We start from the raw sequence: 13,567 nt of genomic DNA on the forward strand, positions 1-13,567 counted from the left end.
TTTGTGCCAGTTCAGTGCTGAAGTACGTGAGAAAAGTGCAAAAAAAATGTAATCCTGATATTGTGAGATTTGGTGTTTCATTACTCAGGATGCTCAGATGGGATTTTATGTTTCAGTATTGGCCCGATATCTGAGAGTCGAAAAATGTATAATCGGATCCGATTTATGAGCCTAAGCTCGGCATTTGGCATGTCACTAGCTTGAACGAAACTGTCATCATGTCAGCAGTGTCAGATTACTTTAGGTAACAAAGAGCAAAACAGCTGAGTGCAGTTTATGCAAGTGTTACACCATAAACTTTTTACAACACTCGCAGAAACACCATGGGAATGAAAGGCCAAATTTTTCCAGCTGATGAGTGCCAAAAAGCAAAGGGCACCACAACAGCCAGCACTGCTGGAAACACTTAAAGTTCTGTTTGTAAAGAAGTCAAAATGAAAAAGGAACTGATTCATGATGTTGTCTATGTATTTCCTCCTTTAGAGAAATAGCATATTTGAACTACAGTTTAAGCATGTTTATGAAAGTGCTTCCATATAGATGCACTGTCTATAGCTTTGTTCTCTAAGAGAGACTGAAAGGCTGTATAGGACTGATATCAGTATCGGCAGATACTCAGTGTTGTCTTATTGGTATCTAGCCATAACTAATCTTTACATCCCTAATGTTAACTGTCCCTTAGATGCGAAACAACCCATCAGCACATGAGTCTGTGATGGATGAACATCAGGATATACACTAAATAACTGCTGATTCACTTTATGTTGTGAGAAAAAAACTTTTGTATATTTTATTAATATCACTGATCAATGATCACTTGTTTTTTTTCCTTAGGTTGTGAAATGAGAAACAGTTCACTGACACTTCATTGAAATGTGGAAGAGGAAATGTGAAAATGTTCACATCTATGAAACAAAAAAGAGTAATGACAACCCGGCATCAGTGTCCAGAGAAGATCACTTACCTTTTCACATTTATGTGTACATTAAGAGCCAGGATGGAATATTCTAGTTAAAGTAGTGAAATTGCAAATTAAAAGTAATGTATGCATGACAAGTTGCATAATTTTAGTTATATAAAAGTACAAAGGAATTAACAGAAAAATTGCCTCTAAAGTTCAGAAGAAGACATCTTTAATTGTGTCTTGTTTCATATTGTGCATTGTACAACAAAGTGAAAATGGTACTCTTCATTGAACCCGTCCTGAGGAAGAATTGGGCTCCATCTCCAGATCATAGCCAGTGCCTTGGTCAAGGGCACTGAGTTGAGAATCCACCTAATGTACATATTCCCAGCCAGCACTGGGCGAACCCGACTTGTATATTATGTATATTAGGTGCAGATAGGTAGATTTTATTACCTTTAAACAGAATCATGTTAACTCCTGTTTACAGTCTTCAAGCGCCAAACTAACCTGCTGCTGCCTCCAGCATCATATTTAAAGACATAATATCTCATATCTGCATAAAAATATCTTAAAACAACTAGACCTTTTTTCCTACCCAAAGACATCTGCAATTTTCGTTCAAGGTAACAGAGCGTTTCACTTGGCCGCCTTTCACTATAACTTCCACAAGTGAGTCATAGAGATAGAGAAGTTGTTACTAAGAATAACATGAACACAACTTGTGTAGCTTTACCTTGTCCTCTAACATTTATTGCCTCAGTCATGTACATAGCTTTTCATTGCTAAGCGTGGTTTTAACAATAAAGACAACAACTCTCAAGATCCCATAATTGTCTTCTGTTTTTTTTTTTTTTTATTGAAGGATCTACTTGTGGTAGAAATGACATACTGTGTATTTACATTGTATGGTGGTATCAAACTTCTCATCTAACTCTTTGCAGGGAGAACATTAGAGTATCTTTCAAAATGCCAAACTGTTCCTTTAATTAATCAACAATATTGTATTTCACATTCTGACAACACCTAAATACATTAAGTAACTGTCAGGTTCAACCATTTCATCATAATCGTTTCCATGCAAGTTTGCAGCATAAATTTCTCGTCCGACCTCCTTTTCTGTGCCTCTGAGTGGGCAAGTTTGTTTCTGGCTCATATTTCACACAGATCTTATCACTACATAGACAAATAAACCACAAGTGTGTGATAGTGACTGCACACACACCATGAGACGGTTAAATCACTGGTTAAGATACGTTGCTTCTACCACCGTTGCAAGATATCTACGAGCAAACATTTTAATGATGCTGGTTGCAAAAAAAAAATGTGACCAGCATCTGGTCAAAATGTTCGTCTTGCTGTTTCCAGCACAGTCAGCCCTGAAGCATACATTGTGTACAGATTGCTTGTGACAGCATTATCATTCATCTGTCTTTACCGCTCTAGAAAAGCTTTTGGTCTGTTGCAGCAGATTAACAGCTGCGATTGGGTGCCTTGCAGTTGTTTCCTTTGCTCACTTATAATCTATCTTCTCCATCATCACACTTAACACCCACCACTTCCCTCACATGAGCAAAGTGTTTCGCTTAGTAGTGAATGTCATGTGAGCCAAAGCAGAGGTCAGAGGCTGAGGTCATGAACAGGCAGTTAGGAAGAAACACTGTGGCTATGCTGCGAAAATTACAGTACAGTCTTGGAAGGTTGTTTTCGTGGAAAGAGGGGCAAGGGGTTCTCAATGTGGTAGTGAGGAGCAGGTGTCTGTTCAGGTGTGGGAGGGGCAGGGAAGACTGAAGGCATTTGGTAGAAGGGTGGAAGTCTGCTCAGTTCCATTCATCAACAGCTAAGAGAGGAAGTGGAAAAGGTCTGAGGCTGAGGGGGAAGGAAATAACTCAACAGGCTACAACTCACCAGTATATAGGAACCCTGCATGTTTTTAGCCATGCTAGCAGAGTGGTTCTGGTATAGGGAATGTTGGTATTGGTCAGTCCATCACTTTGGTCCAGAATGAAAACAATATCTCAACGATTGTTGATTGATTCCCATGAAGATTTCTTACAGACATTCAGCAGACGAAGTACCCTGACGACTTCAGTGCTCCTCTGACTTCAGCTCCACACCACCACCAGCAGGTTGACATTTGTTAATTTGTGTGAAGTATCTTAACTGTTGGATAGACAGCTATGAGATCTGGTACAGACCATCATGTCCCCCCCACAGGATGAATTGCAGTAATCCTGCTGATCTCTCAATGTTTTCTTTAAATATATGTTTATTAGGGCCGGGACTCGATTAAAAAAATTAACCGAATTAATGAGAGGCTTTGTAATTAATTAATCGAAATTAATCGCATTTTAATCGCATATAAATATTTGACCTGAGAACAGTGAGAAGCAATTTTTTTCACATGGATTTTAGTATACCATTGAATAATGACTGAATACAGAAGCTTAAGCAACAAAACACTGTTTGGGTTTTTTTTTTTCAAGACCAACAGACCAGTGCAATTTTTGCCATAAAGTGTAGTAATAGCTTATTTAGGAATACATTTCAGAGATTCAGGTAGCCTATAGGTAGGTAGACCTTCTGTAAACTATAACACTTTGTTTTTTAAGTAAAACACAATACTTTCAAGTACATTCAGAACATTGGAAACCCTATTAGAAAACATCTATCTTCAGAGGCCATAACAGACTTTACCAACAGTTAATCTAAACAAATCAATTTCAGCCCAAAACAATAAACAGTTCAACATAAAGTGCCAGTTGCAACAACAACATAATAAATAGTTGCTTAGCATTTAGGTGATATCTGAGGCTTGATATGCTGCGGTGATACGCGAACTCCTTCTTGCATAATTTGCACACATCCATGCTCTTATCTACGCTGCCATCCGTCCGCTTTTTAAAACAAAATTTCCGATCCACGGGGCCAACCAGAGCGGTCTCATCTGCTTCTTCTTTCATTGTTGTTGTCTGAAGTCATGTTGGGCAAGCTACTCGAAAAATAATTTGTGCTTTCACTATTTTGTATATTTTATTATTCAACTATCAACGCACACTTAATTCTAACATCCATGGACAGACATTCACCTTGCTACCACAGCAATATCCACCTGACTTACACTAATGGACAGTGTCCTACACTGTAGCATATTAACATAATTAAACAGCAAATAGTATATTATAGTTGTAGTTTTCGTTAAGGTTCTCTAGTCTTCTAGTTTCAGCTTTATAATTTATATTTGATATTTGAGTTAGTCTATTTAGTTATTGTATATAATTCAGCCTTTAATTGTATTTGTACCCCTGAAACCCATCCAGTGAGAAACGTTCCGCGGTGCAAAAATTAGTGCGATTAAAATGCGTAAATTTTTTTAACGCGTTATTTTTTGTGTAATTAATTAATCGTAATTAACGCGTTAAAGTCCCGGCCCTAATATTTATATTATCTATTATTAGACTAATGTCATACCCATCAGCCTCACCTGTACTTTGCGTTCAGTACTGATTAGCACATATTAGCATGCTTACACACTGAGCTAAGGTAGTAAAGATGGTGAAAATTACTATTGGTAAACATCACCGTGTAAGCATTGTCTTTGAGAGCATGTTAGCATGCTGACAGGAGCATTTCGCTCTGAGCAATACTGTGCCTGTAGTTTGTTTTCTTCCTCGGTGATGTATGAAGGGATTCACACAGCACTTGTGACTCGACTTGAAATGACTCGCCTCCCCAGTTCTTTCTCAATACACTGTAGTGTTTTTAGAAAAATACACTTTCAAGCAGCTTCTTTCCCATGATTTAAAACTCCTACACTCCCAGTTTCAATTGAACACCACAACACAAGAACCCCTTGTTAAAGCTGTTTCCTGTTCCTCACTTCAACATGTAGCAACTACATTTTCGCAACCTTTGTGACTTGACAGCTCCGATTGGTGAAGAGGTGGGGTTTAGTGTGGTTTCTGCCGAAGTGACATTTATTCGCCTGCGCCTCTGACTTTCTCACACAAGCAAACATGTGTAACATCACGGCCATAGACAATGGAACCTATCCGACGTATGCCCTGGTGTTTGGATCTGTAATGACCCTGGGTCTGCCTCTTAATGCTGTATCACTGTGGATATTGTTACATCACCACAACCTCAAATCCCCGAGTGCTGTCTTCATGGTCAACCTGGCAATCTCAGACCTGCTGCTCGTCATCTCCTTGCCAATGAGGGTCTACTTTTACGCCACAGGCAACTGGCCGCTGGGCAAATTAGCATGCATCTCTGTCACGATGCTCTTTCGCAACAACATTCGATCCAGCTCCATTTTCATCACCTTCATCTGCGTGGACCGCCTGCTGGCTGTGGTGTATCCTCTGAGGTCACGCCATGTTCGAACTTCTACCAACGCCTGGAAAGCTGTTGCACTTGTTTGGCTGTCCGTGCTGACAGTGAACATTCCTGAGAGCGTGTATTTTTCAAGATTTTTGAACATTACCGATAGTTCCTGTTTTGAATTTGGGAATTGTCGACAACATCCACCAATGCTTTATTTGCAGCCAGTGTTAGTGTTCATCATGCTGGCTGTCAATGTTGTGTGCACCACTCTCGTGTCTTGGACTCTTCGCAGCCATCTCACTGACTCTGCAAAGGTCAGCAACAAGGTGAATGTCATGCTGATTTTTGTCATGAACTTGGTTATGTTCATTGTGTTTTTCTTGCCTGTGTCGGTGGCTGTTCTCTTTGAAAGCTGGAAACATGCTTTCACATCAATTGTTTGTCTTGCTAGTGTGAACTGCTGTCTGGATCCTCTGTTGTACTACTTTTCTTTTGACGGATTTTGGAGGAAAAAAGATGATGGGGATAGCTCTCTGGCAATGGCATAGTCGGTGATGACAACAGATTTGGAAAGGTGGCTTAAATACTATACAACCAGAATGTGCATAATTTCTGTGCTGTTTTTGGATAAGCAGAATGTGAAGGTGAAAATAGCATTTTATAGCATTTTATTTTTGTTAAATTCTCATTCAACGTGATAACTGTCTGTCTTTATTCATCATTAAATCTTTTTTTCATGCCTTGCATCACTTTCTGGGGTTATTCCTCCATCTCATTCTCAAGAGCATGATATCTTGGGCACATCAGGTAGGATGATTTTCATTACATATCACAAAAACTTCTACTTGAGGTTGGTCCGATTAGAGTTTGGTTGTTGAGGGTCACTGTGAGCACACTGTGTTTTTTGGCCGGAGCTCAAAAATCTTACACAAACGTCTAACAGGAAGTCTGAAAGGATAAAATAATGAGGTAATTACATTTTTTATCCAAAAGGTCAAAGGTCAGCTTCACTGTGACATCATACTGTTCTGGACAAAAAAACAATTTTCTGGCCATAATTGAACACAATTACTCAGTATCAGATAATATAATAACCGTATTTCACATGTGGCCAGATTCTGAACTGGTGACACTAAATACCGGGTGCCCACCCTGAAACTTAGAGATCTTCTTTGTTGAAGACAGATGTGAAACATCCATGTTTTAGAGCATTAGAGTACTTAATCAGAATTGGCTTTATTGTCCAAGCATGTGAATGCACACAGAATTTGACTGTTTGACGTTGCATTGCATTTGTGATGTGATGAAAATCTGTCCTCTGTTAAAAAAAAAAAAAAAGAAAAGAAAAAAGAAAGTCCCTAGGTGAAGAAAGCATTGTTTCACACTGGACTTAAATCACTCGAATTATATATATCAAAAATGTGGTAATTTTAATTTAACCAAAAAATGATGCTTGATTTATTAAAATAAATCTCTTCAGAGACTATTATTGTGACATGACCCTGAGCAGTTGGCAGAACTTTTTTTTTTCGGTAGGACAGATTGAATCATGTGAAACAGAGATAAAGATTAAGGTTACCATCTCAGAGTTTCAGTGGTTGTTTTTTCCAGTGACACAGATCTGAGGTTTTGAAACTGCAAACAGCAAAACCTTGCACTTGTACATAAATGCATTTAGATACCCTGGCAGTTCAACCTACTCACCAGAATAGATGTTGGCATTATGCGTTTCTAACTGCAATTTTCTGTTTTATGTTGTGACAACACTGTGCTTATGGCTTGGGTTTAGGCAAAAAAGTACTTAGGAAGAGATCATTTGTTGGCAAAAAATGTTGTTCAGTCACCACAAGCGTGGATGGAAAATTGTCTGTCGGTCTCCTTAAAAATATCCTGTGGTTTCACGTTTTTGAAAAGTCTTAAACTGTGGTCACTAGCTTGGCAGCCTTCTGCCTGTAACTCCACCACCATCCCCTCCACCTCCTGATGCAAAAATCTGGTCATAGACATGTAATTCAAATGTGATAAGGCATGTGTTTTTTTAGAAATGTCAATATTGTACATGGACACGTAAAACATTATGAATCTATAAGTGGTTTGCAGAAATTTTGACTGCTAACATTTTATTTTGGTGTCTGGACTGGACAACTCTGCAACTTGTATTGAACACACATATCAAAATTTTCCACTGTTGCCATAAATACAGCATAAATGATTGACCCGTTAGATCTGTGGCTTATTGGCTACATGAAATTCAAAAGAGAAAACAACACAACGATGGTGAGAAAGGGCAGTGGTATATTGGGAGCTGCTACAGCCAGTCAGTCAGAACAGAATACTATTACTACGCCACCCACTACTTCCTGACAAATGTGTGAAGATGTGTTGCGTCAAAGTACACTAGAATGGTTTGTTCAGGGTCGCCTTGTTAGTTGTCAGAGATGTAAAACAAGTAGGTTTACTTAATAAAATATGTTCAGTAAACTATTGTGTCTATCTGTGAGAGAGCTGCCTTACATTACAGCGGAGCTAAATATAAGCCTGAGGAGTCTTTTCATTACTGTTAACGGTAACAACCATGAATTAACATGTTTCAAAAGACACAAAGCAAGTTCAAGTTCTGTATCGTCGATCTTCTCCTCAAACCATGCACACTCGGAAGTATGCCAATATGCCAGTCGGGTTTCTTTAAAAACTTAAAGGTAACCCATGGAGCGTTCTTGTAAACAAACAATAGTCACAATTACTCTGAGCATTTCTCATCAAAATTCCAAAAAGTCCAACAAACAGTTGAATGCATATCCTTCCTCATGCAACATCTCCAAAGCTGTGAATAATAGCTGTAAAATAATAATCTGCTTTATTAACATTGATGTTTCAATGTTATGCAATACAAACTGTCTTCTTCTCACCTGCCTTTGCTGGTGCAGTGTCACATTTGTTGGTGTATAACCACCAGCTCGACATGATGTCATGTATCAGTGTGAATTACACCCACGGTCACGTGCTTCCTCATACACCTACCAAAATACATTACCACGGCATTTCAAATCAAACTCACATTAAAGGTACGCTATGTCACTTTTTCAATCCATCCTTATCAGAAAAGCGACTGTAGAGGGTGACGTTGAAAAAAGGCTTATTGTGGCGTTTGTCGTGTACATAGTCATGTATTCTTGCACTGTAAGACTTCTACATGGGAAATGCTTCATCTCACACCACCGTGACTCAAAATAAAAGGCAAAACTGCCATTCCATGGATCAAGAGCTGGTCGCTTTAAACAATAATTCAATGATACGAGATTAGTTGATTCCATGTAATCTCAAAGGGACTTGATGCAAACAGCAATCTTTCAAATTAATAACAAAGTCTTTTCAGAATATTACTTTGTTTTTGTCCTTGGCACACGGGTCATGAATTTCCATGTGTTATCATTATGACGTATATTAACAGGGGTAGGTTGCATCAAAAAGTGCTTATGGTAAACTTTACGTTTAGGGATAAGACATAATCCTCAGCTTTCCTTTTCATTGCTTTTAACATCATTTGGCACTGCGTCATGTGTCTCTGGCAATAAATCCTGTGATGCAGCGGAGGCTTTTGTGCTTTTTGTCAGCGTCTCAGTTCGGGAGCCAGCAGCACTCAAGTCCCATAAGCTTTGCCAAATGGAGGGGCATCTGTATACGCCTGCAGGAAATTGATCCAAAAAGGATCTAGATTTGAAAGAATCCAGATGTAATGTCTGGAATTAAACACTGGGGATTTGCTGTTGACTATGAGAACACTCTGTATCAGGTAAGCCCTGTACTTCATGGAAACAACAGCTTGCTAAAATTTGCTCTCATGTTTGCTCTCCATATCCGCCGCATGCATATCCTTTTTTTTTTTCTTGCATCTTAACAGGGCCACTGATGGAACCAAAAGAAACCACAGAAACCACGGGTACAAGGTTCTGTTCCCCTGCAACACATTTGATGCTCAAGTTAACATTTCACCCAGTATTGAATGTGGTTTGCACTTTCCGTCGAAAACACATCAGCTGCAATTCACATGATAGTTACTTGTATGTATTAAATGTAGTGAATTCTAAATAAAGCCAGGTCATCTACAGAGCTGCTGCTGTCCTGATCTCGCTCTATCATGATCCCTTTTTAAATTGGAGACCTGCATGGAGGCGGTTTCCCCCCTCGAGCAGCTCCATATATGTTTAATGTGACCTTTACCTGTGCCCTCTGCTGGGGGAAGTTGAATGCTGATCAGCTGGACAGGAAAAACAACCCCTACTTTACACAGCCTCACCTCTGTGTGGATTTTTAGCCATAATACACAACAAAACTGCAGTCCCAGTTCGTTCAATCTCGTCCGTACTCCGCCGAGGCCATGAAGTCAAATTAATCTTATCTGCTGTTTCCCCCCAGCATCCAAGCAGCCTATATGTATGACAGCCTTTATTCAGCATGGAGCAGATTGTTTTTCTACGTGGCTGAAATTGGCTGGATTTGTGTTTCAGGTTTAGAACAGAGCTGTGGACGTACAAGCTTTGCAACCGTGTGTATGTATGTGTGTGTGTTCAAATTTGATTTGTATGTTTCTAAATGACCCTTTTATTGATATGTTTGTGTTTCCCTTGTTTATCAAGGCCAAGCTCGTGTTTGTTTAGAGCTCTCCGTCTGTAAGTGGCTGATATCCCAGATTTGGAGGGACGGGAGGGTCTGACTGTGGTATGAATGTATCTGCTAAGGCCGGTCACAGTCGGCCAAGGGTAAGAACAGAGATAAGGTAAGGGGAAGGTAAAAACAGGAAACACACACGCACGTACACACACATATATCTACGCTAACTTGTTCGTTCTGTCTGTATCTATTTCCTCCTTTCCATAGCACACACAAAACATTAACATTCACATAAGTAAACTACAAAAAAAAAAAGAAAAGAAAGAAAGCCTAAGCAGGTACATTCGGGTCTGCAGGCATAGCTGCCAAGACCCACAAACAAGCCTGTTGTGCGGCTGCCAAGTCTGCCTTGGACCAGAGGAGGATTGCTATTCAAAGGCAGCAGCAGCTTTGGTGACTGTGGAGAGTCAGGCAGTACAAAGAGCCAAAAACAGAGCAAAGAGAAAAAAGGGACAGACAAAAACAAAATGCTGAGCCTCCGAATGGACCGAGGAGACACCAAAGAGCAGAGGAACAACCGTCACGCTGCATCTGAAGCCTTGAGAGAACCCAGCGATCATTTGAACAGACGGAAATGTACAGGAAGCTCCTCAGTTTAACTTCAGCCTTAACAAAGGGCAACATCTTTTCAATATGACATGAGGGCTCAGTAAGAGTTCATATTAAAGCAGCATTCGTACAGGGCTAAATCCCAAATCAGTGGACTGCACTTTGTTTTTGCTGGTAATCCAAAAGGCAAAAGGCATGAATATAAAAGCATTTTAAATTCAAACCTGCATCATGTGATTTGGGTTCAAACTTTTCTTGACACAGTACCACCTTCACAAACATACTGTGTTGTTGCAAAACCTTGAAAACGAGCAGAGGCTTGCAGAAAAGGAGAAGCTCACACAGTATACAAGGCCATTTGATTGCTCACTTGCATCCATTAGGCTGATGATGTCACAGGCCTGAACTACATAGAAAAAAAAATCTTCTGAAATGTGTTTTGAGCTGACATCATGACTACACCCATGGATATTGGGGGCCAATCTCAATACTGATTTTAGGGAGTAAAAAAAAAATCTAATATAAATATGTTGTATATATTATACACATAATAAACGGTATAACAATAATAATAATAATAATAATAATAATAATAATAATTATAATAATTATAATGATGATAATAATTGATGATCCCTCAAATTTGACAATTATACAAGGATACAAGGCTACAAGGATAGTAACAGAGGGAGGATATTTTACAGTTTAACAATGAACTTTAAAGTCCATCTATCTTTCTATCTATCTATCTATCTATCTATCTACAGTGTTGTGCCTGAACGCGTTCAATGAACGATCGTTCATAAACTCGTTCATATTTTGGGCGAACGTGAACTGAACGTACTGTATTTCTGCCTGATGAATGTTATTGTGAACGCGTTCATTCTGGCGTTTGTGAACGGCGCGTTCTCACAGTTTAACTGCGTTCAAGACAGTGCCAGATTTCCATCGAGCCTTCCAGGCGAAAACCGGCTAAAACACACCGTGAACAGGCTTAATATGTAGCGGAAAAACACCCAATCTGGCTGTTGTGTATAAAAAGGATGCTGGGCGAGAGGTTTCTGCAACTCGCTTTACTTTCGATCAAAACGAAACTTAACTATTTCAGACAGAAACAGCTGCATACCAAACATGCAGTGAGGCATTACCAAACGAACACAGATGAATTCGTCCTGAACGGACAGAACACTGGCAACACCAGCCTCCACAGAGTCGCACTGCGCATGCGTCATCAATGTGCTAAGCATGGAGGCAAAAAGTTGGAGTGATGTTGAATCTCATTTTTTTGATGCTGCTCTCTGTCCATTCTCTTACCCTTAAACATGTTATTTGCTGTTAACCCAGGAGTTAATGCTCTTGAACACATGATAACTTTGTTATCCTATGCAAAATGTTTTATTCACAAACAAAAATGTGCAAAATCACTACCTAAATCTGCTCCTTTTCTCCTGGAACTGAGCTCTTTGCTTAAATCTCTGATTTTGTTAAATAACAAAAAAAGCAATATCGTAATGAGTCATTATGAAAAGTTTTTCCCTGAAGCCACTGTCTGAACTATCTATTTATTTATTATTTTATTTTTCCCTTCCTTCTTCTTCTTTTTTTTAGATTATTTATTCATTTACTTATTTATGTATTTTATTTTTAATTTGTACTCTATCCTGTACCACAAACCTGAAACGGCATATTGAACTAAAGCACCCGGCTAGCCTTTAAAGGTATGTGCAAGTGGATAAAAAATCAAAAGACACAGCAACGGCGAGCCAAAACAGATCCTCTACCACCCAAATTGCATTAACGGTGTACAGTAGCGGCTCCGTTGTCTTCATCTCCCAGCCACAGCTGGACAACCTGGTTTTGCAGAATATTGTCGAAGAGCTGCAGTTTCAGTGTTAAAAATGAAAAATGAAAAATAATAGCTTGCATCAACATATTGAAAAAAAAAAAGAACTATGAACTAGTTCATTTTTGGAACTGTGAACTTAGTTCAAAATGTTGAATTATGAACTATGAACTGAACTAGTTCATTTTAAAATTTGTTAACTGAACTTTGAACTAGTTTGTGTAGAAAGTGAACTTTCCCAACACTGTCTCTCTCTCTCTCTCTCTCTCTATGTATATATATATATATATGTATATATATATATATATATATATATATATATATATATATATATATATATATATATATTTATATATATATATATATATGCTGATGCCATATCTGTAATCAGTAAACTGATATATTGGTCAGGCTCTTAACGATAAAAGCTGTTTGTGGCTGCAGGAAGCAGGTACGACTAGAACACATATTCACTTTCATGAGCAGCATATAATTTGTATTTAGTTAGCTTAGCACAAACACTGAAAACAGGGAGAACGTGCTTGCTTGGCTCTGTCTGAATAAGTGTATTTTCAAATGTGTCGAACTATTCCTTTAATGGAGCAAACCAGCAGTGTTGGGAAAGTTCACTTTCTACATGAACTAGTTCAAAGTGCAGTTCACACACTTTGAAATGAACTAGTTCAGTTCATAGTTCATAATTCAACATTTCAAACCAAGTTTACAGTTCCAAAAATGAGCTAGTTTATAGTTCTTTTTTTTCTTCAATATGTTGCTGCGAGCTATTATTTTTCAAAATGATTGCTACAGCCCCCATAGAACCACAGATGGCAATTATTTTATCAGTTTTAACAATAAACAGCAGGTCTCCGACAATATTCTGCAAAGCCAGGTTGTCCAGCTGCGGCTGGAAGATGAAGACAGTGGAGCCGCTACTGTACGCCGTTAATGTGATTTGGGTGGTAGAGGATCTGTTTTGGCTCACTGTTGCCATGTATTTGATTTTTTATTCATTTGCTCATACCTTGAAAGGCTAGCCGGGTGCTTTAGTTAAGTGTGCCGTTTCAGGTTTGCTGTTGACGTTGTTGATGTACGGAGTTGCTTCTGGGGGGCAAAGTTTACACAAAAAGGTAAGTTTTTTTCCCACCTGGATCATCACTGACCTTTGCATAAAATTGCTTTTAGTAATGATACAAAGATGCCGTATTAATGGTGGAGGCAGAGTCTGAGGTAGTGCTGCTGCCTTCATTTGTTTTTGCCTCCATGCTTCGCAT

At 38.9% G+C, this 13,567-nt stretch overlaps 1 protein-coding gene across 1 annotated transcript; it reads left to right on the forward strand.

The window, feature by feature from the left end:
- The first annotated feature begins 4,914 nt into the window (after window positions 1–4,914).
- On the forward strand, window positions 4,915–5,970 carry LOC115572400 (lysophosphatidic acid receptor 6-like). Its single transcript, XM_030402428.1, has one exon. The coding sequence runs from the start codon at window positions 4,921–4,923 to the stop codon at window positions 5,776–5,778; it is 858 nt and encodes a 285-aa protein (XP_030258288.1). The 5' UTR covers window positions 4,915–4,920; the 3' UTR covers window positions 5,779–5,970.
- The last annotated feature ends 7,597 nt before the right edge of the window (window positions 5,971–13,567 follow it).

The sequence above is a fragment of the Sparus aurata genome, chromosome 2 (genome assembly GCF_900880675.1).
Source record: "Sparus aurata chromosome 2, fSpaAur1.1, whole genome shotgun sequence".
Classification (NCBI taxonomy): domain Eukaryota; kingdom Metazoa; phylum Chordata; class Actinopteri; order Spariformes; family Sparidae; genus Sparus; species Sparus aurata.